A 16620-nucleotide genomic window follows, 5' to 3' on the forward strand; every position below is an offset into this window, starting at 1 on the left:
TCAAATCCTCCAATACTCGACACGAGATTTGGGGGCGAGCAGCCAGGGCACGCAGGGGAGAAAACAGCCCAGCCCGGCTTTAGATACGTACAGTATGATCCTACGCTTGCTGCTTGCCTGCCGAACACGCCTCCGGCCCCCAGGCTAAAGAGTCGAATACGGGCTCGGTATCGCTAGGAAGGTTAGTTGGATGGAAGTGGAGTGGGGATATTCGTTGACATTTTATTAGCGTAAGAGCCAACAACGGGATTATGCGGTTATGCACTTGACTGGACATAGATCAGGGCCAAGAAGAAAAAAAGGTCAAAGGAAATTGGACGAAAATAAATATATTGAATAAGATAACAAATAAAAGAAACAGTCCCAAGCAGAGAAAACATCCGTGCTTCTGCAGGATTAGACGACGCGGGGGCGGAAGAGTGGAGACTGAAGACACTCGGGAGATAAGCAAATCACTACGAGAGTCATGTACGGAGTAGTGCCAGATAGGGTAAGTGGCTCGGAGGTAAGTCCCTGACTGATAATATCCGGGGCTATGTAAGCTGTGCTAAGTCGAGAGCCGCATGATGCAGACAGGGGGTGAGCGTAAGAATCCTAATAAAGCATATGAATTATGCTTCTTATCCTTGTTGCAGCGTGGCATAATCTTCATCTCGGACATATAACCTGATTAGGATAGGACGATTTACTTATTTGCCGTTTATTTGGGGGCCGAAAAACCTGGCGGGAGTTTGTCTGACTTCGTGTCTAGTCTACTGGTAGATATTATAGCACAGAAATAAGCGTCGAAACGGTAAGGGTATGCAGATAAATGCTGCGCTAATTTAACGGTTCCTGTTTTCGCTCACGAATACTTATTCTTTTATTCTTATGTTTTTATCACAAAAATGAATACACAGCCCACAACCAACCCCCCGGCCTAACGGCCCTACTCGTTAAACCAGGCCAGCCTGCTAGACCCATAATAAACCAAGTTAATGCTCTGCAAGGCAGAGTAGAGGCGGAGCCAGGTAAGTGGCTACCTGGCCCAAGCTATTACTTACTGTCCATGGCTCTCTCAGCCCCCACCGCGGGGATGCTGTCGCGTACTGCGCAACGGAAAATTCATGGTCGTACCACATGCGGTACAGGCAGTCGATGGTGGCGGCTCCGTCGGCATTGGGTCAGGTGTGCGGGCGTAGAGAGTGTTGGACCTCGCGGGGGGTGTATGTTGGTTAGTGGAACCAATGATTATACATAGAAAGGAAGGGAAGGATTCGAGTACATTGGTTGCACTAGGGTTTTCATGCGCTGTTGGTTGGATTTCTCTGTATGGCCCTTGTGTAGAGCGTGCGGGTGGAGTTGGTAGGATTCTGGTGGTATTTTAGGGACTTTTCTGAAGGAGTTGGCTTGTTCTTTACCGTGGGTATAGCTTGGAGGCTAGCACGCTCATCGCTGGATGTTTATCTATCTTTGATGGGTTGTACTTTGGTTTGTGATAGACAGGTGAGATTGGTGGCGAGGGGAATGATGATATCTGCTAGTCGAATTTGGTGTGTGTACTATGTAGTGGAGTTGAAATATCTATTGCGCAGCGTGCAATTTGAATTTCTGGTTTATTAGAAGGGGTACTGGTCAGTTGAAGCCAGCCCGCTTGCTTGACTATAACCTTGGTGACAAACTGTGGAAGATTCCTTCAACTAAGTGGGTATAAGGAACCGCGAGGGCTTGAATGTAAAACATCTATCGTGGATACGTATCGTAGCAGTAAAATCCTGAAATACTATCAAGTCTATATCACAAATGACCCTTCGGTTTACCATTGATACTCTTTGTTCAGCCCCCACTCGACAGCGGCAATCTGCAAAGCCAGGACAGGAGAGAATTGTCTCGACCAGAGAAAGCTGCCCGTCATGTACCAGAATCCTGGCATGCCAGTCGGTCTCCATACCTACAAGCGAATATGTTAGCCATCTGTAACTACCAAATGAGGGACAGTATGTGAACTTACACCAAACCGTTCCTGGCTCTCATCCAAGCTACATATCACACCCGGCACCCTGTCCAGGATCTCCTTAGGCACGATCCGCTCGATCGCTTTATCTATGCGTTCGAAGCCCGTGGCAAGAATAACAACATCCGACTCGACCTGAGTACCATCGGCGAGAGTAATTCCGTCTGGGTAATATTCCCGGACGCCTTCCTGACATCTCCGCACTTGGATCCGACCATCGAGAATCATCCCGCATGCTCCCTGGTCAATATAGAAATGACCCGCTTTGATCAGCTGATGATCAACGAGACTGTCGCCCTGGTCGCCCCTCTTGACGGCCAGTCCGGCCTTTTCCAGCCCGTCCAACATGTCCTTATCCAACATGGACATCATCTGCGACGCGCCGACACTAAGAGTCCGAACAACTGCCGTCGAGAACGAGTTACCCAGAAGATCAGCATCCTCGGTGTTCAAGCCCGGCGTATCCCACAGCTTCACCTGCAGCTCCTCTGTGGACTTGAGAGACGTAACGAAAATAGGGCTGCGCTGCACGATCGTGACTGATTTCGCTCCGTGACTGGCGAAGTCCTGGGCGACGTCGTGTGCGCTTGTTCCGGAGCCGATGATGGTAACTTTCTTGTTCTGCAGATCGGGCATCAAGCTCGCGGACTGATGCGCCGATGTGTGGAAGATCTGACCCTTGAATGTGTCCTCACCGGGGAAGGCGGGCTTGATGGGGACATCGCTGAGTAGGCCCGTGGCGAGGACGAGGTGCTTGGTGGTGATGTTCTGTACGCCGCCCTCGGTGGATTGGAGGTCGACCGAGTACCGCTTGGTGGACTCGTTGTAGTTAATATTCGTGGCTAGCGTGCCATGTCTGATATTAAGACCCAGAAGGTCCCCGTAGTGCTCCATCCATTTGGCAATGTGCTCTTGGTCGAGGTAGCGCGGCCAATTGGTGGGGTATTTTAAGAACGGATAGTGGTCCGTGTAGCTTGGGGTGTGTGATTTGATTGACGCGTACCTGGCACGCCATGAGTCTCCAGGACGGGCTGTTTTGTCGACGACCAGATATTTGAGCCCCAGATTCTGTAGGTGTGCGGCCAGAGCAAGACCCGATTGACCTGCTCCCACGACCAAGACTTGCAGATCGCTGTCCCCGTTGGTCGGTTGGGGCCCAGATCCACTTGACTGGATTCCGGCTGCCTTCACCCTCTGTGCTTCCAGCTCGTCTTGTCCATTCAGGCGCTCAAGCACGGTGAATACTGTCCACGCCTTCCACTCCTCGGGCCCCACATTCGCCAGGCGAAGAACACCCCTCCCCTTGCCGGACTTGTTCTTGAACCCAAACCCGGCCTGGATGAAGCGCATACCCCCCAGGTCAGCCAAGTGCGGTTGCAATGCGCCAGGCTGGTCCAGTGTCGGGTCTGAAAAGTCACTTGTGGAGCTGGCGAGGTAGTCGGAGATGGCCTGGGACCCGTTATGGCATGCAATGTCCCATGAGAAGGAGATAAAATCGCGCCACCAGGATTCCTTCTCCAGGAAGTGGGCTTGGATAGCGTCTGCACGACCCGTAGAAAGGCTCTTTGAGAAAGAAGCAAGCCATTCGTTGGCGATCTTGGATGCAGAGAGCTGTTCTGCGTCAATGGATGGGTGTAGACTGAGATTGGGAAGAGCCGCAAGCGGCGGGTATTCTTCGGATACTGATCCCATGATGATGGTAGTGGTTGAGAATATGCTGAAAGAATCAAACAAAATAATGTCTGGGTTGTTGGAGCCCAGTTGGTGGATAGCCCTTATATAACTTATTAGCTGACAGCTGCGTGCGGGATCACCCCAGCGGAGTGCATAGGCGGACAGGTGTCTAGCGCTTATTCTTTGCATACAAGGCTCCTCGAGTGGAGCTGGAGCCACCAATGCGCCTGATTGTGATCGGGGGCTCCCACCCCCAAGCCTCAACTTTCTTTGTTCGAGTATCCAAGCTAAAATAGCGGTATTATACTACTCCACCGGTTTTGTATGGTCAAGCATTAACAAGAATTGCTGGGTCAGACCACTATCTGTTGAGATTCGGGTCTCACGGTTATTACCTACGGTCGTTTTATGTGAGTGAGGCTTATAAATGGTGGGCGTTCTAAGCTGTCAGATTCAGAATTCTAGACTTCGATCAAATGTCAGAGCGATTCGCTCGTTTGCAGTAATTGGAGGAATCACTCCTAAAGCGCACTAAGAGCGGGGTCCGACATCTGCCCTGCCTGCTTTGCAAATATTGGGACCTCCAAAGGCATAAAATGCTGTTACCTACATTATTACTGGCTGTGATATAAACAGCCTTGCGGGGGGGATGTAACCATCTTCCTAAATCGCGGGAATACGGCTACATCTTCAGCAATCGAAAACATCTCTCTAACCCTATTCAACCATCAGTTGTCAGTACTTATTTATTAGTAGAAGAGTTTCGAAACATTCGCAAAGGTACCTTTGGTTAATTCTCGCTGGTAAAGATAATTAGGATAGGTAATAGCAAGCAAGGTCCTCTCCCACAGTATAACTCCAAGATTCTAATATTCCCATACACATACAAAACAGGGGGAAACCCGAATATCTTTACCCAAGCCGGGTTGCCCAGTGGACCCTAGAGATGCGGCTACCAATGATTTGCTGGGAAGGGGCCAAGCCCCCCAAGCCATCCCCACTGGGGCTGCCCCACCGCCGATCCCCTGGCACAGTTATTCGCCAGAGGAGTTAACGGTATAGCTGCGCCGATTTGTGCCTTCGTGTCATCCTCCCCCCGTGCTGACTGACTGACTGTCTTTCGCCGATTCAAGAAGTTCAAGGCACTGCCTGCGTGACATCCAAGTATTGCACTACGCCACGGCAGCTTCGTAGATAGTAGAGCTACGTGTTTGAGGTGCAGGGGACACCATAGAGCCGCGCATCTTGGAGTCGAATGTTTTCTACTACTAATATAAGTTGGTGGGATATACCCCGTAGATAGGCACCGCGGGATAGTCCCTTGCTATCTTGGTTGCCTAAATATCAGTACATAGTTTGGGGTTTAGGTAGATCACATATACACAATGATTAAAATAGTGCCTGTTCTTTGTCTTCGAATTACTGTCACATTCTAATTCGCTAAGAGCAAGCATCAGGTTCTTGCGGTGGGAGGAAAAAGCGCCCATCCCTGTCCTTCCTAAGCGGAGCTGAGTGATCCGTCATACAGACATTCACCTCACACGGAATGTTCTGCCCTTCCCCGAATAAGCTCCGCCGCTCGCTCCGCAACAGCATACACCGTCGACATGGGATTCGCTGCCGTCACGAGAGGGAATACACTGGCATCGACGATTCTCAAGTTACCGGTCCCATAAACCCGCAGATTGCTATCAACCACACCCCCCTTCTCCCGCGGGGCCATGATGGCCGTCCCGCAGAAATGATGCGCCGCCACGACCGATGCCCTTAACGTCTCCTCCACCACACCCTGATCCTGCGTCTCAGGGCTGGAACCCGGCGCGGAGCCAAGGATCTCCTTCAATGGAAGGCTGGTTGGAAGGGAGTGAAGGGTCTTGAAATGCTCTGCCATGAGTGGGAGATCCAGGGGGTGCGACAGATAGTCTGGGTCGATAATGGGCTTGTCAGCGGGCTGGGAGGAAGAGAGGTGGACGGAGCCGCGGGAGAGGGGATAGGAGGGGATCAAGCCGAGAATGGCCAAGGAGTTGGGCAGCGTGCTGAGGAAGAAGCAGGCTGTGGGTTCGGAGGGGTTGGCGAGGAGGGTGTTGAGGGGGGTCTGGGGGGGAGGGTGACGGGCGAGAAGGTCGGCCTCAGCACCCGAGCGGACGAAAGAGATGGCTTGAATGCCTGGGGTTGGGGAGGCAGAATCCGAAGATGCTTGGATGGGAACGGGAAGGAGGGCCATGAGGTGGTTCTGAAGATTTTCGCCAACGGAAGGGTTGTCAATGATGCAGGGAATGTCATGCGTGGAAAGCCGGGATGCAGAGCCGATGCCGGAGAGTTCGAGGAGTTTAGGCGTGTTGAAGGCACCCGCGGCGAGGATCACCTCTTTGGTGGCGGTGATGGGAGAGGGATTATTCTGGAGGAGGACCCCCGTGGCGGTGATGGTGGTGGTTGTCGTGTCGAAGAGGATGCGTTCGACCGTGGTGTCGGTGAGGATGCGCAGGTTGGGGCGCGAGGCTGCATACTGAGTGCTGTCGCTCCGAACGCCTGTGGTGGTGATGGTAGCTGTGTAGGGGCGGGTGCCGGTGGTGGGAGTTGGGATCAGAGTATCACTGAAGGCGTAGCCCTTATCTGCAAAGCTCTTGTTCCAGGCGTCGATGATGGTGTGATTCCTCGGTTCAGCCAGTGCGGGATAGGTGACTTCAATGGGCCCAGCTGCGGCTGATGCCGCAGCACCAGGACCATTGCCAGGAGTAGGCTGGGGACAGATGTGAAAGCTACGGTGAAAGTACGGGGCCAAAGTCTGCCAGGACCAGCCAGGGTTCCCCAGCGCCTCCCAGGCATCGATGCCCGCCGGGGCGGGGGGCACAAACGCCAGCCCGTTGATGGCGGAGGTACCGCCCAGCAGCCGGCCCGCAGCGTGGTCTTGGTCGCGGTTATTCAAGGCGGGCTGGCTCGCAGCAGTTAGCTGCCATAACTGACAGGAATGAAATCGATAGACATTAGATAGCACACACCTGCGGTACAGTCTTGAATTGCCAGTCCACCTCGGATCCGCTCAGGGTGGGCCACGCCGCCGGGTCCTGAACACGCTCGTCCGAGCTGCGGTCCGGTCCCGCCTCCAGTACAAGCACTTGGACGTCGGGGTCTTCCGACAGGCGGTTGGCCACCACCAGACCGGCAGTGCCGCCGCCGATGACAATGTAGTCGGCGCTCAGGTGGGTCATATTGCTCCTGATGATCAAAGTGCTCCTTGGAAAAGAAAGTGAGGGGGGAAGTGGATTCGTGTTGGTAGATTGATGCTATAAGAGGTAAACAGTGCGGGAATGCGCGTTGGTTAAATACTGGGCATTCCGCAAACATCACCAGGCAGGCTTATTCTGGCCCGGTGGGGTCCAACGACAGAACTGGAAACGGCCTTGCGATGGAGTGCGGCTGGCATTGGGACTACGTAGGCACTAGTAGTGACTCCTACACATGGGGCCGAAAAGGCTGTGCCGATCGGTGAAAACCGTGCGTGACTTTCAGGTCTGTAACTCACCTGAGGGGTGGGGATAGTGCCCTAACCGGTCCGGCATACTCGCTAAGGCCATCGGCGGGTAAGGGCGGAGGACGATGTTGAGCTACTGCTGCAGCCAGCAAGAAGTCGATCCGTTCTGATTATCATGTCAAGCAAGTTCGCCATCTTCGTGCCTGGTAATTACTGGACCTTCCTTTACGAGGTACATCCATCTTGGATGGGTGTTATGCCATGATTGATTCCGCTTATTAGCGCACTGAGATAGTAACATTTTCAAAACAAGATTAAAGAACCATACTCGATGCATTTTCATTTCCTCGCGCAGACTATTGGCCGAATCAATCTTTCTATTTACAAATCCCGCAAGCTCATCAATACAAGATAAGTAGTATCTCATTTTGTAATAGCATGCGAGGGGGTATTTTCACTCGCATCAATCAACGAGGCCCGAGACATTCCACTCCACGCCTCCGCATGCCCCTTCGACCCCGACTCCGTGTCATCCAATTCCAAATACCCGTCTTCGAGCTGCCAGCTCTTCGAACGCTTCGCCTGTCCGGGCTCACTGCCTATCGTGTGTTGAGCTTCCTTTAGCCGTCGTGGATTGGTATTGGAGTTTGACCGCCCAGTGAGCGTCTTGTAGAACGGCTCGACGTAGCGCCGGAATAAAGGCGCCACTGTCGGCAGCGAGACGATGATCATGCTGAACCAGAGTTCCATAAAACTAACTAGTCCGACGAGGTACAGACCGTGCACAAAGTCAGTCTGGGTCGAAGGCATGAGCGTGATGGCCATACGCCAGGCCATGACTCCGACAACACTGCGGCGTGTTAGTATGTTGTATACCAGATGAAGTAGCAGAGAAAGGGGATATCCGTACAAGAGACCCATGGCGAACATGACGCTAATAGTCAGTTTGTTCCTGAAAGGCATTTGTACCTTCCAGAGCAGTGGCATCGGGAGGAGCGCAATTACAGTATCAAGACCCATGTTCAAGGCGATTGAGAGGATCTCCTCCAACATTACGGACTTGCAGTACCCGCCCGGCACAGGATTCCAGCCATAGGAGATTGGATGACATTGGGTCATGAAGAACGATAGGAAGAAGACGTAGTAGACGAATACAGCGCCGTACATGACCCAGACTGCATACCGGAACCGTTTCGAAGGGAAGAGAGAGGTGTAGAGGGCGAGCATGGAGAATTTGCAGCATACGGTTCCCGTGGTCCACGTTACGTAGGTGCTGATGAAGAGCTGCAATGATAATGTTTAGAAGGCTATGATGCTGCAATGGGTTGGACTGTGACCGGCTTACCTGGTATTGAACCCCAATTTCGTAGCTCGTGAGTGTGTCCGTGTGTGCGCCCAGACCGTTGGCTATAGCCCAAAAGCACACTCCTTCCATGCAACAGGTGCTCAACTGTGAGGAGGTTAGACAATATCTGGGAGAAAAGCTGAAGAGAAACACACGTAGGCAATAAAGACAAAATAGTCATGCATTTGAATGGACGACCGTCTGATCCGGATGGCCCACAGCCTCAGTCCCATCATGAGGGTGGTCACCACCGCGAAGACAATCTCCCAGACCATAAGCCGGGCCCCATTTGGACTGATAGCCATTGTGATGTGTGAGTTCGCAATACTCAACAGTGCTGCAAATTTAGTTGTCGAGTGAGACCGAGGGATGATGGCAGGCTTTTGAATCTCGGAGCTTAAGGACTGACATAGCAGGGAGATAAAGGTGGGGGCCACAAAATAGCCATTCCCCTGTCAGCACAGCTTTCTGCACAGATACTTGGGATCAATTAGGTTGACTGCAATAGCTGGCCATACCGTTTGAAATGCACCTTGTCATGGATCCACCGGCATACGGCCCCCTCCTCTGAGCCGACCCGAGTTGTTAGTATCTACTACTAGCACTTAGCTGCAGTTGGGGGCGGTTTTGCTCCACACACACAAGGCGTCCTGCGTCCCGAGCTGCTGCAATGTGCTTTGTACCTTGCGATTTGCCTGGTAGTCAAGGTGTCAAGGTTTGGAAGGAAACCCCGCACCATGGCTATACAATATCCCTTGGGTTGTTCATCTACACACAGTGTTATCTACCAGGCAGTCTTGCCATTGCATCCTTCACTAAGTTCTGCCCTCACAATCCACTTCTATTGGTAAAATAGTCTATTTATCGTCTTGCAGCCACTAGATGTTGGTTGTAAAGCATATGTGCGGGATTGATTGAGAAGCAGGGTCTTGCCTGGGGCTTCACTTCATTGAGAAGCTTAACTTTAAGGCGCATTGTAGTTTTATTAGGGGACTTTTATTTAGAAAACCAACAGGTAGCTGTCCATATGTTTGAATGATTGCCAGAAAATATTCGTTAGTAATACAAAAGTCTAAAAAACAGAAAATAGTTCCAATCATCATATGTATGTATTCTTGGCTCTATCATAATTAGTAGTGATTCAACTAACTACTTTGGAAACCAGCTGACTTGTGCTATTAAACATGTAGACAGTACAAAAGGTGTGATCCTTCACTTGGTTACCATCAATCCTTGCAAGTAAACACATCCTATTCAGTAAATCCCTCCACCCCCCTCCCCCCTCTCACTCGGCAAAATCCTTGCAGCTCGCACCAAACTGACAGCAGATGTGGCAAATGCGATATTTCCTGCATCCCGAGCCACATTCAATACCTCGATTATCCCGGTTCAGAGGAAGGGTACAAATGTCACAGTCCTGAATCGACCGGCTCGATTCATAACGAAGATATGAATGGCTTTCTTCTATCAAAACCTGCCCTCCCAGCTGCATACCGTAACCGACGATGGTTTCTCGCAAAGCATCATTTCCCGTCGATCGTATCCACCACGACAGACTGCGACCAGAGTCATCACGAGGCTCCTGTGTCAGCGGATGGTCCCCGAGGATCCTCCGAACTAGACTCTCCCGGCCGTGCTGAACCGCGACAAATAGAGGAGTGAACCCAAATTGGTCAGGGCGATGCACAGCGCTGCCACGGGATCGAAGTTCTTCAAACATCTCTTCATTGCCGGTGACTGCCGCGTGGAAAAGCGCTGACCGGTCTTGTTGATCAACGTCATCCCATCCAATGCCGGGGGTCTGCAGCAATCGCGTAACTATGTCTTGTTTGCCCTTGATCACTGCCCAGGAAAGTGCGTTTCGCCCATAGCGGCCGTCAACCTCCTGGAGTGATACGCCCTGCTGTATCAGCGTCTCGACCATGTCCGCTTTGCTCTGAACTGCAGCCCAGCACAGGAGAGGCATACGGAGGACGCTTTGCTTGGCATCGCTGCCTGGATAGCGAAGCAATACCCGCACCATTTCCGGAGTCCCCAGACAGACAGCCATTCCCATGGTAGTGACCTCTTCCATGAGAAGGTAAGACGCAGATTTGTGCAGGAGTAAGTCGGGCTTGCGTTGCAGGAGAAGTTCAATGATACGCGGGCGATCCTTGTTGTTATCATTTGCCATTATCACCTGATCCAAAGGCGTCATCTTGCGAATTCCCAGCATATCAACTTTAGCGTTGTAGTCAAGAAGTAGAGTCACCATCTCCAGGTTGCCTTGTATTGCAGCCAAATCTAGTGCTGTCAAGCCTTCGGCACTACTGATATTGACGTCAGCCCCGTTCTCCAGCAACAATACCATATCCTCAATACTACCGCGAGCCGCAGCGATATGCAAGGCAGTCCGTCCATTTGATCCTTGTCGGGCCTCCATATCTGCTCCCTCTTGGATCAGACGCCTCATGATTTTTCGCCGCGCATCAGCTTCCCACGAATTGTCGGGCGTGGCATTAACGAGTAGAAGTAGCGGCGTGTATCCGTAGACATCTTTAGGATTGACGTTGGGCTTGCACTTGCCGAGCAGCACATCGACTGCCGCCGATTGGTAGTATCGGGCTGCCACAGCCAGGGTCGTGTGTCCGTCGATATTCGTGGCCTCAATATCGACCTTCTGCTGTAACAAAAGCTCGAAGGCCTCCAGGCTCTCGTCGTAGGCGGCATAATGTAGCGGGACACCATTGGACCTATCCGCATCCCTCTCGTTCACATCCTCGCCGTCCTCCAACAACATGCGAACTATCTTGGGGTTACCACCTTCCGCGGCACAGGATAAAGGCGTGCGTCCACCGATCGTTTTTGAGATTCTCTTCTGGTACTCTTTGAAGGGAACAATGCTGCTGAGGGCATTCTTGTAGTCTAAAGCGATGCTTAGTTGCTCCGCCCAGCCAGTGCTGCCGTCCATGGTTCTGACTCTCCGCCGTTTGGCCAAAAGATCACGCACAGACTCTTCTTTTCCTAGAAGACATTCCATTCCTAGGGCGAGTCGAGCGTCGCTATCTTCAGCGTCAGTCTGCAATAGGCTGTCCTCTCGCCCGAGGATGGTGAGCTGTTTCACTTCGGCCAGGGTCGACTCGATTGAATCTGAAGACGACATGATGAGGCGATGAATGGATGGATGACAATGAAAATAGAGCGAACAAATCTTTTGATGTTTTGCTGGTCGAATTGCAGAATCAGTCTGATTGTGATGGTGGTTTGTTGGCGTGTTCTGCTCGATCTATATAGACCTATCCGAGACGCAAGGGAGTGCAACGGGTAGGCAACAACTCCCTGGTACCTATTTTGTGATAGGTCAATTGTAGCACACCTCATCTCTGTGCATAGAATGTAGAAGACCTGGTTACCTGGCGGCTGATAGCTTTTTCTGCCTGGTCCTGGCCATAATAGTCGGTTGCCGATCATTCCCTTCGAGACTTTAGTGTTGGTTGTATGCTGCATGTAGCATACTGCTCCGAGACATCCCTTTATGGGCTTCACACACGTCTACATTTGAATATCGAGAACGGTATTGATGTCTTGATTAACGGAGTATCTACCTTGGCCATGTGGGTCTTTTGAGTGAGGCGTTGAGACGGTATGAAAATAGGATCCAGCCAATTTTAATAAACACCTTGCTAAAATGCCTCTGATGCCACAGATACCGGTACGACACCTGCTTATCGGCCACAGGCTGAGTCTCACTCACCTCAATTGCCTTGATCATGTCCAGCTTCTGCTCCTTGCTCCGAGCAAAATCCCGCCCACACTCGCCTGAACTGTGAAACTATCTTGGGCAGCGTCAATTGTGACACCCGTCTCTACCGGACCATAAACCGAAGACCATTAAACTACTAAATTATGCAGTATCACCATTTGCCTAGTATCAGGCTACATTAGAAAGTGATAGAGTATAAGCGGCATTCAATTCGACTATAAGCAATTCAATAATCTCCACATTGATCCTTCTCACATAACAGCTATCCCGATGACCTTCAACTGTATCCAGCGAGACCACAGACAACGGATATGATCTGCACAGCAGATCCGCGTCCCCTCCGCAAACCATCTTCTTAGACCGCAACAGCAGCATCAACAAGAGGAGCCGCCTCCTCACGCTTAGAGGCCTTTGGGGCCTGATCAGCAAAGTCCTTCACACCCGTGTTGATAGCATCAGAGATGCCACCGGCGATGGAACCAGCCAGGCTCTGCAGGTTCTCCGGGACCTTGGAGACGATCGTGTCGGACAGCTTCTTAGCAGCGGCCTTCTGCTGGGTGAGGTCGTTGTAGGTCTGCGCGCCCTTGCCGGCCTTGACAATCAGGTTCTTCTTGTTGTCAAGCTTGGTGATAACGGCAGAGATCTTGTTCTTGAGGTCGTTGACGGGGCCGGGGAGCCCCAGCGCGTCACCGCTGCTAAGGGCGGCCGTGCCACTGACCTTGGTGTTGCCGTTGTTGATGGCCGTCACCAGAGTGTCGGAGGCTTGCTGCACCTTGGCCACGTCGCCACCGTTGTAAGCTTGAATGGCAGAGCCCAGGGCGTCGACCTTGGTGCCGATTCTGGAGAGGACGCCGGTGATGGTGGGGAGGTCGCGCTCCTGAACCGCGGTGGGCGCAGCGAGGCTGCCGGCGGCGAGGCCGAGGGTGAGGATGGAGAAGATGGAGAGCTTCATGGTGGAGATTGAGGTGATTGGAATTGGATTGATTCAAGGATTGGTAGTAGAGTAGGAGTAGTGATTGATGATGCTGATTGCTGATGATAGGGATGGTTGAAAGACAATTGAGCGACTTTATATAGCTCTTTGGCTATACACCCGCGGAGACAGTAAATTCCCAACCTGGCAAAAGAGCGATTTCATGATGATACTTCGCTCGCAAAGTCTGAATAGTAGGTCGACTCCCAGGAAATGACGATGTGCAAACCCCTGAATTGTTAGTGATTTACAAGGACTGGATCACGAACGGTTAGGGATGGCTGAAATCCGGGGGAAGCTGAAGCAGAGACTCAAAAAGCGGATGTTTTCGAGCGTTTCCATTTGCTTAGCCGAACTTTAAAAACCAATGCAGAACCCTGTCCCACGGGGTGTTCGCGAGGGTCTTGCTATGTCGATCTTTATTTATAATTTAAGCTTTGCTTCCCCTGCGGCCTGTAGTCCTGAATTTTTGGTTCGCTCATCATTGCGGGAGTTTATAAAGCGGAGCTCGGGATCAGCCGCCAAGTAAAGAGCCAACCAACGCTGCCTCCTGGTCAAGTGATTTCATGATGCAAAGTTTCGAGGCCGTCGTTTCTACCCTCAATTTTATCAACAGGGTTGAGGTTTGTCTGGAAGCTTCGACCAACACCAATTATGAGATTGTTTTGTCCTGCTCGAGACGACCCTGTTGCAAGGCAGGGACAATTGAGGTATCACCTTCGATCCGATCACTTACCAGGCGGTCTTTCTCGAGAACATGAGTTTCATCAGGGCCGATCAGGACTCCATATTGTATCAGGGTGTGTCTAAAGACTCGTACTGCACTAGTGTGTCACGCTTCATACAGTTCTGAGCTATAAGCGGAATAACTGGTGAAAGGCTGAAAGGTGGAGGAGATGAGCAGGATGTTAAGTTAGGATGTAGCAGAAGATTGGTACAGAGGAAGAGTAGCAGCGGTATCGGGTGCTTTTTAATGGTAATTAGATACCCGATTACTAGGCTTGTTCGGCATAATAGCTCGCGTCATTAGTAGAGAGCTGGACCTTGATTCGCCTTCTGCTAGCCATTGAGAGATTCTAGACACCTGAGATATAGTTGAGATTGTGATGTACGAGGTTCTTCACTCTATAGTGCTTAACTGCGTAGCTTGTGCTGGCTAGACAACTGTTCAACTCATGGTCGAGTTGCATAATCGACGCATCGGGTCTTTTCCGCAAAGTATCATGGGATATATCCATTGCTCAGTTGCCAGCGCTGGTTCACACAAGTACAGGATTTGATACATTCTCAGGGGCGGTGTGTTCCCTAGCCATCTATTAATGGATAAGAATGTATATCTAAATTACTACGTAATATATGATCCTTATTATAAGGATCAATGTCTGATGTCTTCAGGTTTCAGGAAAACTAGTTGCGAACTAGGGCCTGATATAGGCAGGATGGAATCAGTCCTGGGCCACCTCTGCGCTTGTTCCATGCTCAGGAACACTCATTATATACAATCTTGCTAGGGTATGTATTTCAAATATACCAGGAAGTATATCTGCCTCTTGGCGATATCCCCTAGCTTGTAAGTACTGGAAAATCTCCATGATTTCATATAGTTATCTGTGTTCGACAATGCTTGTTATGTAGGTAATACTACTACCTCAAAAGAAGTACCTTGCTTGCTTTTAATCCTTATTATCTGCTGAAAGAAATCTAGGCTTTTGTTCCATTCATGAGTTATGAATGCGACTTGAAGGCCTCCAATTGCGCTCATTACATCTCGATACCAGTATCACATGTTCAATTTCTTCAGCATTTAATGCTTGATTTTTATTACCGAGCGCCCCAGCTGGCTACATCATCATAGATAACATGACACGTTATGGAGTTGGTGAATAGCGCAGAAAACCAGATCATTCCTGAATATGTCCATACCAAACACTGCCTGAACAACAATACCAAGCCCAATCGAACTCGTGCATATTGCACATACGCGCCCAGACACGAATCCATCCATAGTGGTTATCCTGCCGAAGAAAATTCCTGCTATCAGGATCCGAAACTTTCTGCTCCAAGATTGTGAGCTTGCGATTGATCTGCCCACGAATTATGTTCATCTGGCCTCAGGTATGCGGTACCTAATATGTACTACCCTTGAAAGGCGGCGTGCAACTTCAGGGTTAGGAGTAGGCACATTGTCCGGGCGCAACGGGATATAATGTGGTGATGGCTCCAGCGGGTAGTCAGATGGACTGTGAGGTGGAAAGGCTCGATAGTAAGGTAGTGCACTTGCCAATGTTCTTGAAGGTCTGAGGCCACGAGTAGTAGGCGCATAGTCCTGGTCTGACGAGGTTTCTAGTGGTGTTAGCACCACCGGTAAGTAAGTTGGATCCAAAGGTGAGACGACCCATTCGGGGTCAGGATAAGGCGCATTGTCCCGGCTTGACGGAATTCCCTCTGCTGTTGGTTCCTCTGGGCAGGTATCTAGCTCAAAACGTACGCGCTTCTTGGGTCTAGGTTCTCTGCCAGCCTCCGTTTTGTTGCCACTTTGAAGCTCTCCATCGTGGGTGTGTTCCAACTTGGCAATGTTCAAGTTGAGATTCTGAGATGGATCGGAAGGTGGGGTTGCAAAGGAGCATGCAGGTCCGGGGTCAGGAGGAGGTGGAGAGGGTGTGAATGTGAGTTCTGGATACACTGATCTCTCTATGCGATTCGGACCGTATCTATCAGCTCTCCCTTTCCTCCGTATCTTTGGCTTCCGGTCGTTCTTCTCCTTTGCGGTACCGCTGTTCTTCGTGGCTGGCTGTTCAAAGAGATTGCGCCAGCCCTGCACCTTTGAAAGTTCAGCTTTTAGCTCCTGTTTCTCCTTTCGAAGCTCTGCTGCGTCCCTATTTACTTTTTCGATGGTTTCGACAGCATGTTTGGATGATTCGTTGCGCTCTTTGCGAGCCTTGTCACATTCTTCCCAAGCCTTCAACCTCTCCTCTTGAGCCTTGTGACATTGCTCTTCCAAGGTTTTGACATGAGCTTTCAAGAGCTCGATCACATTTAGAGACTCTTTATCCTGCGGCATGTCTTGTAAAGTCATGATTTGTTCGGAAGATAGTTGGATAGGAAGGTTTTCGGTTTGGGCGGGTGGGTTCATTTTGGAGAAGGTGTCTGCCATGCCTTCACATTCAGTAATGAGGTCTTTCGTGTTTTGAAGAGCGGATTCAAGGGTCACCTTCAGGCGTTTTGATAAAAATCGATTAGGCTGTAACTGTCCACTAAAGTGCACGATGTATTGAGAGCCGTCACAAAAAGTATGGCTACTTATGAAGGAATACACCAGAGAGAGAGAGAGAGAGAGAGAGAGAGAGAGAGGAAGGTTGTGAGAAGTGAACAAGGAGCTGCACAGGAGAGTCTAGCTGAGAAAACCTTTCCCTGACGGGGG

At 50.8% G+C, this 16620-nt stretch overlaps 5 protein-coding genes across 5 annotated transcripts; all 5 read right to left on the reverse strand.

Annotated features, from left to right (window-relative positions):
* Window positions 1–1706: 1706 nt before the first annotated feature.
* On the reverse strand, window positions 1707–3725 carry BDQ94DRAFT_176983 (flavin-containing monooxygenase). Its single transcript, XM_026772796.1, has 2 exons — window positions 1991–3725; window positions 1707–1930 (listed from the first exon to the last, which is right to left on the reverse strand). Exons 1-2 carry the CDS (start codon window positions 3683–3685, stop codon window positions 1796–1798), a joined length of 1830 nt encoding a protein of 609 aa, XP_026632561.1. The 5' UTR covers window positions 3686–3725; the 3' UTR covers window positions 1707–1795.
* Window positions 3726–5133: 1408 nt separating this feature from the next.
* BDQ94DRAFT_176985 (GMC family oxidoreductase) lies at window positions 5134–6876 on the reverse strand (the record flags this gene model as incomplete). Its single annotated transcript, XM_026772797.1, has 2 exons — window positions 5134–6599; window positions 6667–6876. 2 exons carry the CDS (start codon window positions 6874–6876, stop codon window positions 5205–5207), a joined length of 1605 nt encoding a protein of 534 aa, XP_026632562.1. The 3' UTR covers window positions 5134–5204.
* Window positions 6877–7562: 686 nt separating this feature from the next.
* On the reverse strand, window positions 7563–8789 carry BDQ94DRAFT_165248 (uncharacterized protein; the record flags this gene model as incomplete). Its single annotated transcript, XM_026770249.1, has 4 exons — window positions 7563–7989; window positions 8050–8423; window positions 8485–8589; window positions 8640–8789. The coding sequence occupies 4 exons, from the start codon at window positions 8787–8789 to the stop codon at window positions 7563–7565; spliced, it is 1056 nt and encodes a 351-aa protein (XP_026632563.1).
* Window positions 8790–12581: 3792 nt separating this feature from the next.
* Window positions 12582–13178, reverse strand: BDQ94DRAFT_165250 (cell wall mannoprotein 1 family protein; the record flags this gene model as incomplete). Its single annotated transcript, XM_026770250.1, has 1 exon — window positions 12582–13178. One exon carries the CDS (start codon window positions 13176–13178, stop codon window positions 12582–12584), a length of 597 nt encoding a protein of 198 aa, XP_026632564.1.
* Window positions 13179–15300: 2122 nt separating this feature from the next.
* Window positions 15301–16332, reverse strand: BDQ94DRAFT_165251 (uncharacterized protein; the record flags this gene model as incomplete). Its single annotated transcript, XM_026770251.1, has 1 exon — window positions 15301–16332. The coding sequence occupies one exon, from the start codon at window positions 16330–16332 to the stop codon at window positions 15301–15303; it is 1032 nt and encodes a 343-aa protein (XP_026632565.1).
* Window positions 16333–16620: the final 288 nt, after the last annotated feature.

Source organism: Aspergillus welwitschiae (genome assembly GCF_003344945.1).
Source record: "Aspergillus welwitschiae strain CBS 139.54b unplaced genomic scaffold BDQ94scaffold_1, whole genome shotgun sequence".
NCBI lineage: Eukaryota > Fungi > Ascomycota > Eurotiomycetes > Eurotiales > Aspergillaceae > Aspergillus > Aspergillus welwitschiae.

Excerpts from the sequence above, each read along its gene's own strand:
- BDQ94DRAFT_176983 (XM_026772796.1), bottom strand. The coding sequence starts at position 3,685 with ATGGGATCAGTATCCGAAGAATACCCGCCGCTTGCGGCTCTTCCCAAT. Across the intron at positions 1,931-1,990 it reads AGAGCCAGGAACGGTTTGGT|GTATGGAGACCGACTGGCAT; the intron begins GTAAGTTCACAT and ends ATTCGCTTGTAG.